Below are 13275 nucleotides of genomic sequence, written 5' to 3'. Positions count from 1 at the left end.
ATCATTCACTCCCATCATACCAACATTCCTTTAAAGGGTGGTTATGCTTATTCAAAGATGTATTGATGGACTGTATTATTGTTTATGTGGATCTCCAATAGATAGCCAAGTGCCCAGAGCAGAATCTGTAGTAGTGACTATCTCCATATATACACACATGTGGCAAATCTATTTGTTTCACTTAATACAGATTCATGACATCAAACTGCACTGTACTGTAGATATGTCACGGAGCCAGATTCCATGGCAGACAAACCTGTCAAGCCTGCATTGTGGGTCCAAATTAAACAGTCAGCCCTGGTTCATGGCAAGCTCTGTCACAGCTTTGGGTAAATGTACAAGATGTTGTGAATGTGTCATCTGAAGGTTGAAAACCACCTTGTGGAAATGGCATGTTCCTTCCTAAAGGATTCCTCATAAAGTTTCACAAAGGACACTAACTCCCAAACACAATATTTATGTTACAATTTATATTTCATATATTATTCAAATGCTAACATAGCAATTCATTTGTACATATTAGCTTAAAACAATATTGAAATAAGGTTATCTATATTACATTCTTAAAACATTCTATGTTACATTATTAAAATAGTCCTTGTTAGATAGAGAAGTATTGCATCCTCTTTAACTTTAAACAACATAATATATATACTACCATTCAAAATTTGGGGGTTGGTAAGATATTTATTTATTTATATTTAAATATTATTTTTATTATTAAATTATATTTGTTATTATTAAATATTATTACAAATTAAAATAAATATTTGCTATTTTAATATTTAAAAATGTAATTTTTAACAGTATAATAACTCTTTAATATTTAAGTGGAAACATGCATTTTTTCAGGATTCTTTGATGAATTGAAAATTGAATAGAACACCATTTATTTGAGCTAGAATTTTTATAAATGTTGTTAATGTCGCTTTTCATCAATATAATACATCCTTGCTAAATAAAAGTGTTAATTTATAAAAATTTATAAAAAAAAAAAATACAGACCCCAAACTTTTGAATGGTGTATGTATGTATCTATATCTGTCATGACAACTCTCTGAGTTTTTGGCATGGTAATCGGTATGACAATGTTGATATGTTTGGTCTTGGCGGAATAGATCTGCTTCGCTGCTGCAGAGCAAGTACGGGACTTGCAACTGCCAATACATACACGACACGCTGCCGTGAGCAAATAAGACATGCTGCTGCTGTACAATATAGCGTACATGAATTACCCGTAGCAGATCTATACAGGTGGAGCTGGGGAAGGTGGAGGGTTTCTGAAAGTGCTCTGCACTGCTAAGGCAAATGCTATTGTGTATTTGAAGATTGAGCATGTGAGCTCATTGGCTACTGATACAGCAGGAACCAATCATCTGTGTCCTATTAGATAATGATATGTTTACGAGCAGTTGAGTTAAGGACCTATTAGCCTGCGCATCTAGAGTTTCATGACAGAACTTTGTATATATATAATACAGTAAACTATAATTATCTTCTATATAATGAAGAAAACAACTTCTAAATGTACAATTTGTCTCTTCACACAGAAAAATGGAGGTGTAAACAAGTTTCGAGTAAAGACCTGACACGGTCAATTGAAACTTAAACTATAGCTTCTGGTTCCTCAAACATTTGAACTTTTTCTCCATTGTCTTTGCAAGGCTGAATCACCTCCTCGATTTCAATAACCTCCATTACAAGGTCACGGATCTCCTTCACACAGCCCAAGGGCCTGGTTTCATCCTCTAGGCATGGTGAAGACTGGGATTCTGAGGCTTTTTCTGGAAGATCAATGATTTGTTCATCTGTGAACTCTTTATAGATATCTCCAGCTTCTACATCTTCAATAGATAAGCAAACGGCTATTGGATATGTGCTTTCCTCACGCATCGGTGCTTTGATCTGGGCTTGATCATCTGGTGAAACCGCTACTTTGCTGTTGTTCTCCGTTTCAGCAGGGTCACCGCCAAAGCCAGAGGTTTTCATGCAGATCGGACTGATTGCTACTGTGGGCTTATTAGCAAAGTCTGAAAAAAGTTCGCCTTTTGGTGAACTAGAAGTACCAGCACTTTCTGTGGCTTCTGTTACCTCAATAACAGGGGTGGGAATGACATCCATGGCGATTGTGGTAGTTATGAGTTCTGGTTTAGTCTCAGTTGACGTACTTGAGGTTGATGTTTCAGCAATGGCAAATACATCATCACTGCCCTCCTCTAAGAGCGTCTTGTTCTCTCCCTCATCGATTTTTTCCATGGCAGGCAGAGCTTGGCTCAGTGTGCTGCTCTCTGACTTTAGCGAGTGAACAGTCACGGATTTGTTTGCTGTCATGCCATTGCCCAGCAGCGGGGAGGGCGGCAGGGGTGTACGCTGGCTCGGGGAGGTATGTAAGTGTCCTGGGCTGCTGGGTGCAGATCCTGGGGGAGTGAAGGACAGGCTGGACACGCTGAAGTTGTATTTGCTCTCTGTAAATAGGTTGTATTTCTTCTTGCTGGCTGCTTCCTTGACCACTGCCAATCAAAAACAAATCCGATTTGAGAATGTTTTAGGCAAAACTTAAATCTAAATGAGTCATTTCTTAGGATTTTGGTATTTTTATAAATATGGTGGCCCAAAAATGTATTGGGAATTCTTTAAAAAAATGTCATTTGATTTGACTTTTTGTTATATAGAGATTTAGAAATTTTTAATTGTCTAATTCATTTTGCGGCCACTGTATATGAACGTACTTGCATCGTACTTGTGCATAAAAAAACAAACATGAATTTTGTTTTAATACTTTTAACACAGTACCTTATACTAAATAATGTCTAATATCAATAACGTCTTTGCGAGACAACTTGTAGTCTTGTTTCGATCATGTGACATACCCATGCTGACGTCCTTTTCCAGTATCTGCTGGATAATGTCCTCATACACGTTTTCCACACTGATGAAGTTCGAATAATCGGCGAATATGTACTGCTCAAATTTAGGTAGTTCCTAAAAGTACATTTTGAGAAAAGACTTGTCTAGTAGGAGATATCAAACATGTATGTTATGTATATTTAAGCTGTTAGTGCTCGTATTTATCTGTCATTATCCGACTGATCTCAAATGTACCTCTTTGAAGGATGGGGCCAGATGCTTCTTGATGCTGGGTAGAGTGATGTCGATCAAAGCCTCCTGAAAGATCCTTTTCCTCACTGTGCTGCTGTCATAGTCAAATTGCTGTTGGACAAAGGTAAATTAGGTTAAGAAATCTAACACAGCCATTTGTGTTTGTAAATGAAAAGTTATGTGCTTACCTTCAGAACCCTGTTTGAAGCCTTTTGCATAGCCATCGTAAGGCTAACCGATGGGTCCTCCAGAGCCTTTCGCACGAGAAGCTCAAAGGTGTACTCTACATTCTCCATCAGCTAAAACAATCACACAACAGACATGTATGAAACCCCAATCGATCACAGTAAGACTTTAAAGTCTATACAAGCAATTTAGAAATGATATGGCTTCTTGTAGTTTTGAGTACCTGTTTTAAGTCTATCTCTGTGCTGTTCACCAAACCTTTGATGCAATAGCTGAAAGTTTGCTGTAGCTCTTGGACGTGATCTGCCAGTCCACTCAATTTCTCATAACAGCTCTGTAAATTAGCCCTACGCATCTTAAACATAGCCTTAAAGAGAGAAACAGAGGAAGAGTTGTTTTACTATAAACGGTAGTATTACTTTTTTTTTTTTTTTTTTATAATTTGGCTTAAGACATGGAATATAATGCACAAGTCATATGGACGTTTTATGCTGCTTAATCATACATTTTGTAGCTTCTCTCACCTGTCGGAGTTCCTCCGCCTCCTCAGCGTCCTGGAAGTCCTGACACAGCTGTTCCATCATGCCCTCGCTCAAGTCCCGGGCCTCTGTGAAGCCCAGGCTGATGGGCCCCTGCACTTCCTCCAAGATGGCCGGCAGGTAAGGCTGCACCTGCTCTGTGCAGTATTTTGTTGCTGGCTCAGTTACTACGGCTATCCAGGTGGGGAGAGAAAGATATGGTAAACACCCACATATACGGTCATTTTTACAATAGTAACCGAGGCCAAAAAACATCTTGCTTTACTGATGGCCATTCAAAAGAAATATACATTTTATGAGATATTTATATTTTTGGAATATTTATATTGTATATTTATATTACTGTTCAAAAGTTTGGGGTCAGTAAAATGTTTTATTTATTTTACAGTCTCAAATGCTCACTGAAGGCTGCATATATTGGATAAAAATACAGTAAAACAGCAATATTGTGAAATATTACAATTTTTATTAAACTACTGTGATAGTGAATTTTCAGCAGCCATTACTCCAGTCTTCAGTGTCACATGATCCTTCAGAAATCATTTTAATTTGCTGATTTGGTGCTCAAGAATGATTTCTTATTATCAATGCTGACAACATTTGTGCTTCTTAATATTTTTGTTAAAAGGATTTAATTTTTTTTTTACAGTATTTTTTATGATTATAAAATGAATTGCTTTATAAAAGTATTAATTTTTTTCAAAACAAATCTTACTGACCCCACAATTTTGAATGGTAGTGTACATTATATTATCGACATTTTTTTTTTTTTTTTTTTTCTTTTTACCGTAAGGCTCTTAAAAGCTTGAAATGGACTTCTATTCAGTGTGATCGTACCTTTGAGTTTGCTCTCCAGAAAAGCTCTTGAGCTGGTGATCTGGTCCATGTCAGAGCGCATGAGCGCCTCCTGCTGTTTCGCAATGTTTTTGCACTCCTCCTTCAGTGTGGTCAGCCTTTCCAATAGATGCTCTTGCAGCAGGAAATAAGCAGCTTCAACTGTCTATGAGACAAATGGCAGGGGTCAAGGGTCATTAATTAATACTGTTACATAAGTGTTCTATTATTCATTCTCAGTACTGAATGTGTCAGTCCATAATCACAGCTATGGAATGTAATGTGTTTCTGGTATGTTTCTAGTTTTTGTCCCACCCTTTAGGAAACACCAAAGGGACATTTCTGGCCTCCCTGGCCTAAAGCTATTTGGTTGTGGGGCATCCTACGTGTACGTCAACATCACACACCCAAGTTTTAAGTATCAAGGGCAGGTTCTGGAGAAACCCAATGCCATAATGGGAAACAATCTGTACAGTCACTATATTGTGATGCAAGAAGAAAAACAGGACAGGAACGAGACACACCGCAAACCACACTCTCCTCTTGTCTCCCCTCCTGCTCTTCATACATGGCTGCAGTTCTTTCTCCAGAAAGGGCATTAAGTCTTCCATAAACAGATTAGCAAGACCCTAAACACACACAAATAAACAAACAAACAAACACAGATTCAGAAATATTACACATACATCTGTAGCTAAACAAGACTTAGTAAACATTGAGTGCAAACACTGCAGTGCATGGTTTATGTAAACTTAAACCACAGACTAGACTGAAACAATGAATGGACTGATATTATCTGTTTATCTAAAACCACAAAATCAATCATTGACCTGCCTTCAGTCATTTCTCAAACACGATCCAAATAAAAGTATTTAAATGAACAGACTAATGTGACAACAGGAAATACTAAAGAAATACGCCACTCAAAGCCAAGTGTTACAATGATTTATCCATGATTCACTGAAAAGTATGGCCTCTAATAGTTTTAGGAATAATAAATATACAGAATATATATTATATATGGTATATGTATATACGTATAAAAATGTATATCATTTATATAATATATATAATGTATAATTACAAAATAAAAATGATTAAAATATAATTTTTATGTAGTAAGTTATATAAAATAAATATTAAAATACATATTTTAATTACTTTTTTATTAAGTAATTCAAATTAATAATAGTTATAAACTCCAGCTATATGCTGTTTATGTTTGCCAAGCAACTTAAAGGTGCTACAGAGGATGTTTTGTTTTATACATTTTTGCAATATTACTTGAAACTGTCTTTACTAACTGATAAAAGACTAATTATTAGGTGCACTGAAAGGAATAATATTAATATACATCATCTGTGCACGAGGTAGGGCCTTAAAAACATCAGTCAATCGTTTACACGATTATCGCGTAAACGATTGGCCCTCTGGCTTGTCAATCACTGCCATGACGTTCCTTGTGAGAGACGAGCGTGGCTGCGCGCTCCAGTAACTTTCCACACTCCACAGGCGCCGCATGCAATGTTTTTGTCAGGAGACAGGAGTAACAACTGCAGATTATGAGTTACCTGCGGTGAGTCCGACATAATGAATCCACTAACACGACACAGCGAATGCCGGTGGTAAACACTCGTGTTCCAATACTCGTGCACGAGTTTTGGGAGGCGTTCCCTCGAAATGAGCTGTGAAGGAGGGGGGTTGTTCTTACGCATGCGCTCATTTCAAAAACTCACTAACAGTCTTTGGTTTCTCAGTTGTCGAAAACATCCTCTGTAGCACCTTTAATTCATTAAAATTGACTAATGATGTCCTGTGCATATCAACTGTTTTAAAATAGCTAATCCATCCAGTCAGAATTATCAATTTTATAAACTGTACTAATGTGTAGAGTGTATATACCAAAGAAAATATTTCACAGTATTCATACTGTGAGCTTCAGGACACTGCTCTCTCAGAACTACCTTCTTCTAACAGAAAGTTATATAATATGTGTGAGACGCGCTGACAAACGTGGTGTGTCGATAGTTCATTGTCACGTTGGCTTTAACAGGTGAAACTACAGAGTGAAACTGCCTGTGTGCAGCATTACTCAGATTCCTCACACGCTCTGCCCTGATGTAACAGCTTGGGGTTTTGGAGACTGAGTACAGATAATAAATGCAAGACTGTATGTATTATACAACTGGGGAAAAAAGGGGCGTTTTTATATTCAGATCTACCATTTAGTGAGGAAAACATTAAATTCTTTGAAACAAATGGCAAATATGTATGAAGTAAAAAAGAAAGGGCCTGTTTTACAACTTGGTTCCGCCCATTTAGAAATGTTAAAGATTGTCATAACTGTCACATTAAATTACAAAACACGTCAGTTTTAGAACAATGTTCTGCATTTCAACAATTAGAACATTCCATGCCATACTAGAAAAACAAACAGTGATAGCTATGTTGAAAATGGTTTGGGTTTTCTGACAACATGCTGTCAGTGTGAACCAGCACAGATGTGGAAGGACACCTACCCGCACATCACTGCCTATGAGCATATCCCATGATTCATACTGGCCCTTGTCCTGCCTATAGAGCTGAATAGCTTTGAGGAAAGCTTTAACCTCACACGTCTTCTTCTTGAGAAAATCTGTTGAATAGACCAAATGTTTTCTGTTCAAGTATACACTGATTTATTTCTTTACACCACAGCTTCCACTGGGTGACATCTTTGTAAACTCCTACTGTGGTTTCATTACAGTGAAAGTAGTACCTTTGTTCTGGTGGCGAATGCAGTCAGATAAGACAGAGATGAATTCAGCTTGAGAGTTTTCATCTCGGAAACAGAAATAGGAATCTTTGCGGTACGGAAGTCTGAGATAAACCGGGAACTGTCCTGGCATGTCCGCCACAGGGGGTGCGAAATCATCCTGGACATCTGCATCACAACACACAAACACATTTTACTCCTCCATTATGTTAATACACCATTATGTTTATGTATAAAACGTATATATTATGTTCTTCATAAATCTTTTCAGGAAATAAATGATGATGATTTATAGAAAACAAAAACAGAACTCATGGATGAATCGTTCACAATAATACCATTAACATGCATAAAGAAAATAAATGGAGTCAATTTAGATTTTATGCCGAATTTGAATGGAGTTAAAGTAACATTTATCATTAGCTCAGTGATGAATGGGTTTTAAAAGACAATAATCGGTAATATCTAAATCTAAATTTGATATGAATTGAGCTCAGCTGGATAATGACGCTAACTTTCTAACATTGACACTGTTAATGAACTGAACTGAATCAACACTGAAACTGTATTTGTTTAATAGTCGATGAATTCTCAAATTCTGAGTGTAAAATTAACTCACTTAAAATGTATGCACGTAGGCTACTCTTGTTTAATTCTACTCACTGTTAGTGCAAGGACAGGCCTGGTCAATCATTTCCATATATTTCTCTTCTGTAGTCAGAATGGTGCCCCCTGTAGGCATCAGTCGGTGTAGTGGAGGGGCACCTTTCACAAACGCCTGCAGGAAAGCAGGTTAGAATTGCTGAGGTAGGAAGTGTTATCAGTACCTTAGTCAGCAAATGTTCATTCTCAGATGATGGATAACAGCTCATACCTTGTAGCTCTCGTGGCACTCCAGGACGAAACAGGCACGCATCACAATAAATCTCTCCTTCCACTTCCTGCCATCATCAAAGTACCGAACAATCTCCTCATACAGCACCTTTCCAGACTCTGGAGGTGCCTGGGTAATTAATTATAATGAGTCGATCTCATAAGAATTAAATGAATACAGATATGTCTGAGATCTGCTTCCTACCCGTTGTTTGAGGTACTGTGTGCGTTCCTCTTTGCGTTGCTCAAGCTCATCTCGGATCTTGGACAGGTAAGCCAGAGAATATTGTTTCCTATAAATCGGTGCGAACTTCTTAAATTTCTCGTCCACTTGCCCTGCAAGACAACACAATGCTGAGGTCATTATTACAATATTAATATGACTATAGAAGTCAAACGGAAGTTGATTTATTCTCAAATAATTACAGACAAACAACTGCCTAATTGCTTAGCACGAATATGGCATGCATTTATCTAAGATTTATTTAGTCATACTTTACTATGTAGGCCTATCATATGTAACCCCTCACCCAGGTCCTACTTGCCGCGGGCCTCGAACCTGGGTCTCCGACATGGGAGTCGGACGCTCTAACAAGGAGGCTAAAGGCTGCAACCTCTAGCATCAGTCGCTAGAGCATCTCTTCAGATCAGAGGAGTGAGGTTTACTCGCACAGCGACTACTAGCTGGCCTCCGTTACACTCACCCCCCTAAACCTCACTCCCATCCGGGTCACGGCACCAATGTAACCCCTCTACCCAGGTCCTACTCGCCCTGCTCTGCGCGGGCCTCGATGCTAGTGGTCCTAGTGGTGCAAAAATCATACTTCACCTTTATTTAACAAAACCCAACTTTGTTTCGTAGAATTCGTACATCTGTTTTTGTTTTATTTTTTGTGCCGTTTTAGTTTTGATAGCATGATATGACATGCTAAATTACAGCTTGAAGAATCAAAAGGACATAAACTACCAAAAAGACGACATTTCAGGTAGGCCTAACGATACATTCGCTAATTCTGTCATTTCCCTCCACTTCTCTTTGCTGTTTTGTTGACACTTTACAATAAGGTCCCATTATTTAATTAATTAATACATGTACTATCATATCATTAACTAACAATGAGCAATGTTACAGTATTGTTAACTGTTCAGTGTTATTCATATTAGCTTAGCTTAGGTCCATTAAACAGGCCTACAACTTTTTAAATTATGTATTAGTAAATGCTGAAATTTACGGAAGAGGATTAGGGCCAAGCAATAATAAAAAAATAAAACCATCTCGAGATTAAAGTTGTTAAATTTCGAGAAAAAACTTGTTACATTTCGAGAAAAAAGTCGAGATAAAATGTTGAGAATAAACTCATTAAATTATGAGAATAAAGTCATTAAATTACGAGAAAAAAAGTCATTAAATTATGAGAACAAATTCGTAATTTAATGACTTTTTTCTCATAATTTAATGACTTTATTCTCAACATTTTATCTCAACTTTTTTCTCGAAATGTAACGACATTTTTCTCGTAATTTAACGACTTTTTTCTCGTAATTTAATGACTTTATTCTCAACATTTTATCTCAACTTTTTTCTTGAAATTTAATTAGTTTTTTTCTCGTAATTTAATGAGTTTATTCTCAACATTTTATGTAGACTTTTTTCTCGAAATTTAACAAGTTTTTTCTCGAAATTTAATGAGTTTATTCTCAAAATTTTATCTCGACTTTTTTCTCGAAATTCAACAACTTTAATCTCGAGATGGTTTTATTTTTTTATTATTGCTTGGCCCTAATCCTCTTCCGTAGAAATTATCATTAGCTAAGATTAAAAAAGTGCTTTTTAAAGAATTTTCATTGTTCAGGTTTACTAATCTTGTCAAATGAAACCTTATTGTAATGTGTTACCTTAAAGGAAAATGTTTCATGAGATTTCAAAAATATCTTTAATTCCACTTGGCGCTTCACCTGGAAAATTACGCATGTGTGTTTACAACCAATCAGACTGATCCCTCACCGCCTGAACATTTCAACATTCTTGTCTGTACCCTACTTTCAAACCTCATAGATCATAGAATTTACATGTTTAAATAATAAAATTTTAGAGGCATGAGAACATATAACATAAATATGACTTTCATGAGGCATGGTATATATTACTATTAGTTTTATTATATCACTGGAAATGGAAAGTTCCTATTCTGGGTGCTGATTCAGCATTAACAGCTATGACTCAGAGCACTTAAGAAAATAATAGCTATATCACTGCACCCATAGAATTACCCACAGAATTATGTTCTGTTATTGTTTACATGTCAGAGACTGTAATTTCTAGTGCAGTGATTCTTAACTTAAATACTTAATCTTAATTAAAATGCTTTAAAACCATCAAAAATCTAAATGTACAAAATGTAAACCAACAAAATACAAAATATAAACCAACATATTTATCACAAATGCACAATTTGCACTTTGGCCGAAGACTAACATGTCAACTTCTACCTAATTGTTTAAATACATTTTAAAAAAATAAAAATATATATCATTTGAAAATCTAGAGTAAGAAAGTTTGTCTTTATGTAAACATTTTGCAGTGTTAACAATACAGTCTGAAACAGACTGAACTTTTGGAATTAACACCCAAACCAGAATGTCCACTCGTAGAGGGTGTTTCAACTTTCTTAAATGACTCATGTTTATATTTTTCATACGTTTTCAGAGTCTTAAACTATGTAACATGCAACTAAAATTAGATGACAGCTGAAAGCATTCATTTCTATCATATTTCATAATGGAGTGAAAGTAACAACCTGCTGTGTCATTTTCACTCTCTTGCCAGTGTACATTTCTTCATGCAGTCTGCTTAAAACTATTGTTTTGAGTGTAAGAGAGAGATTGATTGTTTTGGAAGGAACTGCAGTTTGGGATGTCTTAAATTCTTGAGCTCTGACATGTGAGATACTTTGCCTACCATAGCCGTTTGTGACATGGCATGACCTGCAAAGCCAGTTCTGTATGAACATACCTCAACACAGACTTCATCACACTTCAACAAGAGTACAAGGTTGACAAGGGAATGTTCGTAAACACCTCTACTTGTGTTTGTGAGAGTGAATCCTTGACAATGAGCAGCTGTTGGCCACACACTCTATTAGGTGTGAAATGACAGCAATTGAGTGTACTGTCAGCTCAGTCTCAGGAAGTGCTCCCATTTGTTCCCATGACATAATTAACAGGACTCTAAACCTAAAGTCACATTATCTGATTTAAAGGGATAGTTCACCCAAAAATGAAGATTCTGTCATCATTTACTCACCCTGAAGTTGTTCCAAACCTGCATGAATTTCTTTCTTCTGCTGAATTTTGAAGATTTTGAAGAATGTTGGTATCCAAACAGTTGATGAGCCCCATTGTATGGAACAAATACTATGGAAGTCAATCAACTGTTTGGATACCGACATTCTTCAAAATATCTTCCTTTGTGTTCAGCACAAGAAAAAAATTCATACAGGTTTGGAACAGCTTGAGGGCGAGTAAATGATGAATCTTCATTTTAATACCTTTGGGTGTAAAATAAAATAAAAAATCAATCAGTCAATCAATAAATAAATGTTTTAATTGGCCAATTGCGCCCCTACTCAACATGTTTAAAAAGTGTGGTGTCGTGAAACATTTACATCTATTCTAACGATCAGTTTAAAAGTTTGTGTAGCTAAACTGGTAAAGTGTAGCATGTGGATCTCCAAGGTCAAAGGTTCAGTTACCTGGGAATGAAGAGACTGACAAAATAGCTTGAATGCTCTGTAAATTGCTTTGAATAAAAGTGTACATTAAATGCAAGATCAGACATTGAAAATTCCATATTTGTTGACCACTTATGTAATATTTGGGAGACATGCCCCCTATAGCAGTTACAGTCTTTGGGAGCTTAAAATTCAGCAGTAACCTTTTCGAATAAAAAGATCGCCTATCAATTTCAGGCTCAAATGTTCCCTTTTCTGGAGATTGAGTCTTTCATTAAAAAACAAACTGACAAATATCTGGCTAATTCACTGAAATGTAGTACAAAAAAAACACTCCAAAAACACTCTCTTTCAGCATGTTTTGTCAGCTAACATCACTCTTTGTGACACATGTAAGGTGTTTTTCCATTTGAGCAAATACCAGAGCTTTTAATACTTTAATCTCGGACACACACCAAAAAAAAAAAAAAAAAAAAAAACTCCACCCATGTAGTTCATAGTTGCAAGAAGAAGAAAACAAACAGGTTTCTGCCTCTCACTTTTCAGGTGTGCGGGTTGAGGGACTACGGTGATCTTATTCACACTAATAATAATTCATTTTTCTAACACTGAAAGCAACACATGCAATTTAGGACAATAATAAAGAAAAACATCTCATGCATTTAAATTCTTTCTCTGCCCATATGCCTGCAGCATAGGGAAACATTTCAGCAACCTAATATTAATTATTAAAGGGCATCAGAAAACAAAATGTCAATATACAAACAAACATTACTGCTATTTCCACAATCATAAACTATGACAAACTCTTTTTAAATAAATCCCAAACCACTTAATGACCATGTACAGTTCCTATAAACATACCTTTTATGTAGTTGGATTTATTTTCATCCAGTAAGCTGGACGATGTTCCCATACTGCTTCTGCTTAGTTCAGGTGAGCTCTCTTGAAGTTGATTCAATGTCACTGTATTCACTACTGAGGGAGAATCCGAAAGCAGGTGTTATATTTCAGGACTGTGGGAGTGGCATGAATGAAACAGCTGCACGTGGACACTCAAGGGATGTCTTTTGAAAGGAGATGTTTACCTTGACAACCTGTGATGCCCAAAATAGGGAGGCAGTTTACTAAGTTTTGACACACAGCCTATGATTTCATGAAAATAACATGGTATATGATGTGTTTTATACATCAGGCTTCTCTGTGAATATGCAAGAGTATCTGAGCTGTGATCAAAGTTACCAGAATTACCGTGGAA

General features: G+C 36.4%; 1 protein-coding gene across 1 annotated transcript; it reads right to left on the bottom strand.

The window, feature by feature from the left end:
• Positions 1 to 1187: 1187 nt before the first annotated feature.
• Positions 1188 to 13005, bottom strand: niban1a (niban apoptosis regulator 1a). The gene is made up of 14 exons (XM_048207109.1): positions 12882 to 13005; positions 8492 to 8622; positions 8288 to 8416; positions 8077 to 8191; positions 7417 to 7581; positions 7178 to 7293; positions 5183 to 5287; positions 4662 to 4824; positions 3810 to 3997; positions 3509 to 3652; positions 3288 to 3398; positions 3103 to 3210; positions 2871 to 2982; positions 1188 to 2510 (listed from the first exon to the last, which is right to left on the bottom strand). The coding sequence occupies exons 1-14, from the start codon at positions 12931 to 12933 to the stop codon at positions 1606 to 1608; spliced, it is 2544 nt and encodes an 847-aa protein (XP_048063066.1). The 5' UTR covers positions 12934 to 13005; the 3' UTR covers positions 1188 to 1605.
• Between the last annotated feature and the right edge of the window lie 270 nt (positions 13006 to 13275).

This window comes from Megalobrama amblycephala, linkage group LG11, assembly GCF_018812025.1.
Source record: "Megalobrama amblycephala isolate DHTTF-2021 linkage group LG11, ASM1881202v1, whole genome shotgun sequence".
In the NCBI taxonomy this organism is placed as follows: domain Eukaryota; kingdom Metazoa; phylum Chordata; class Actinopteri; order Cypriniformes; family Xenocyprididae; genus Megalobrama; species Megalobrama amblycephala.
The sequence above is the reverse complement of the archived record's forward strand: the minus strand, read 5'-3'. Positions and strand labels throughout refer to the sequence as shown.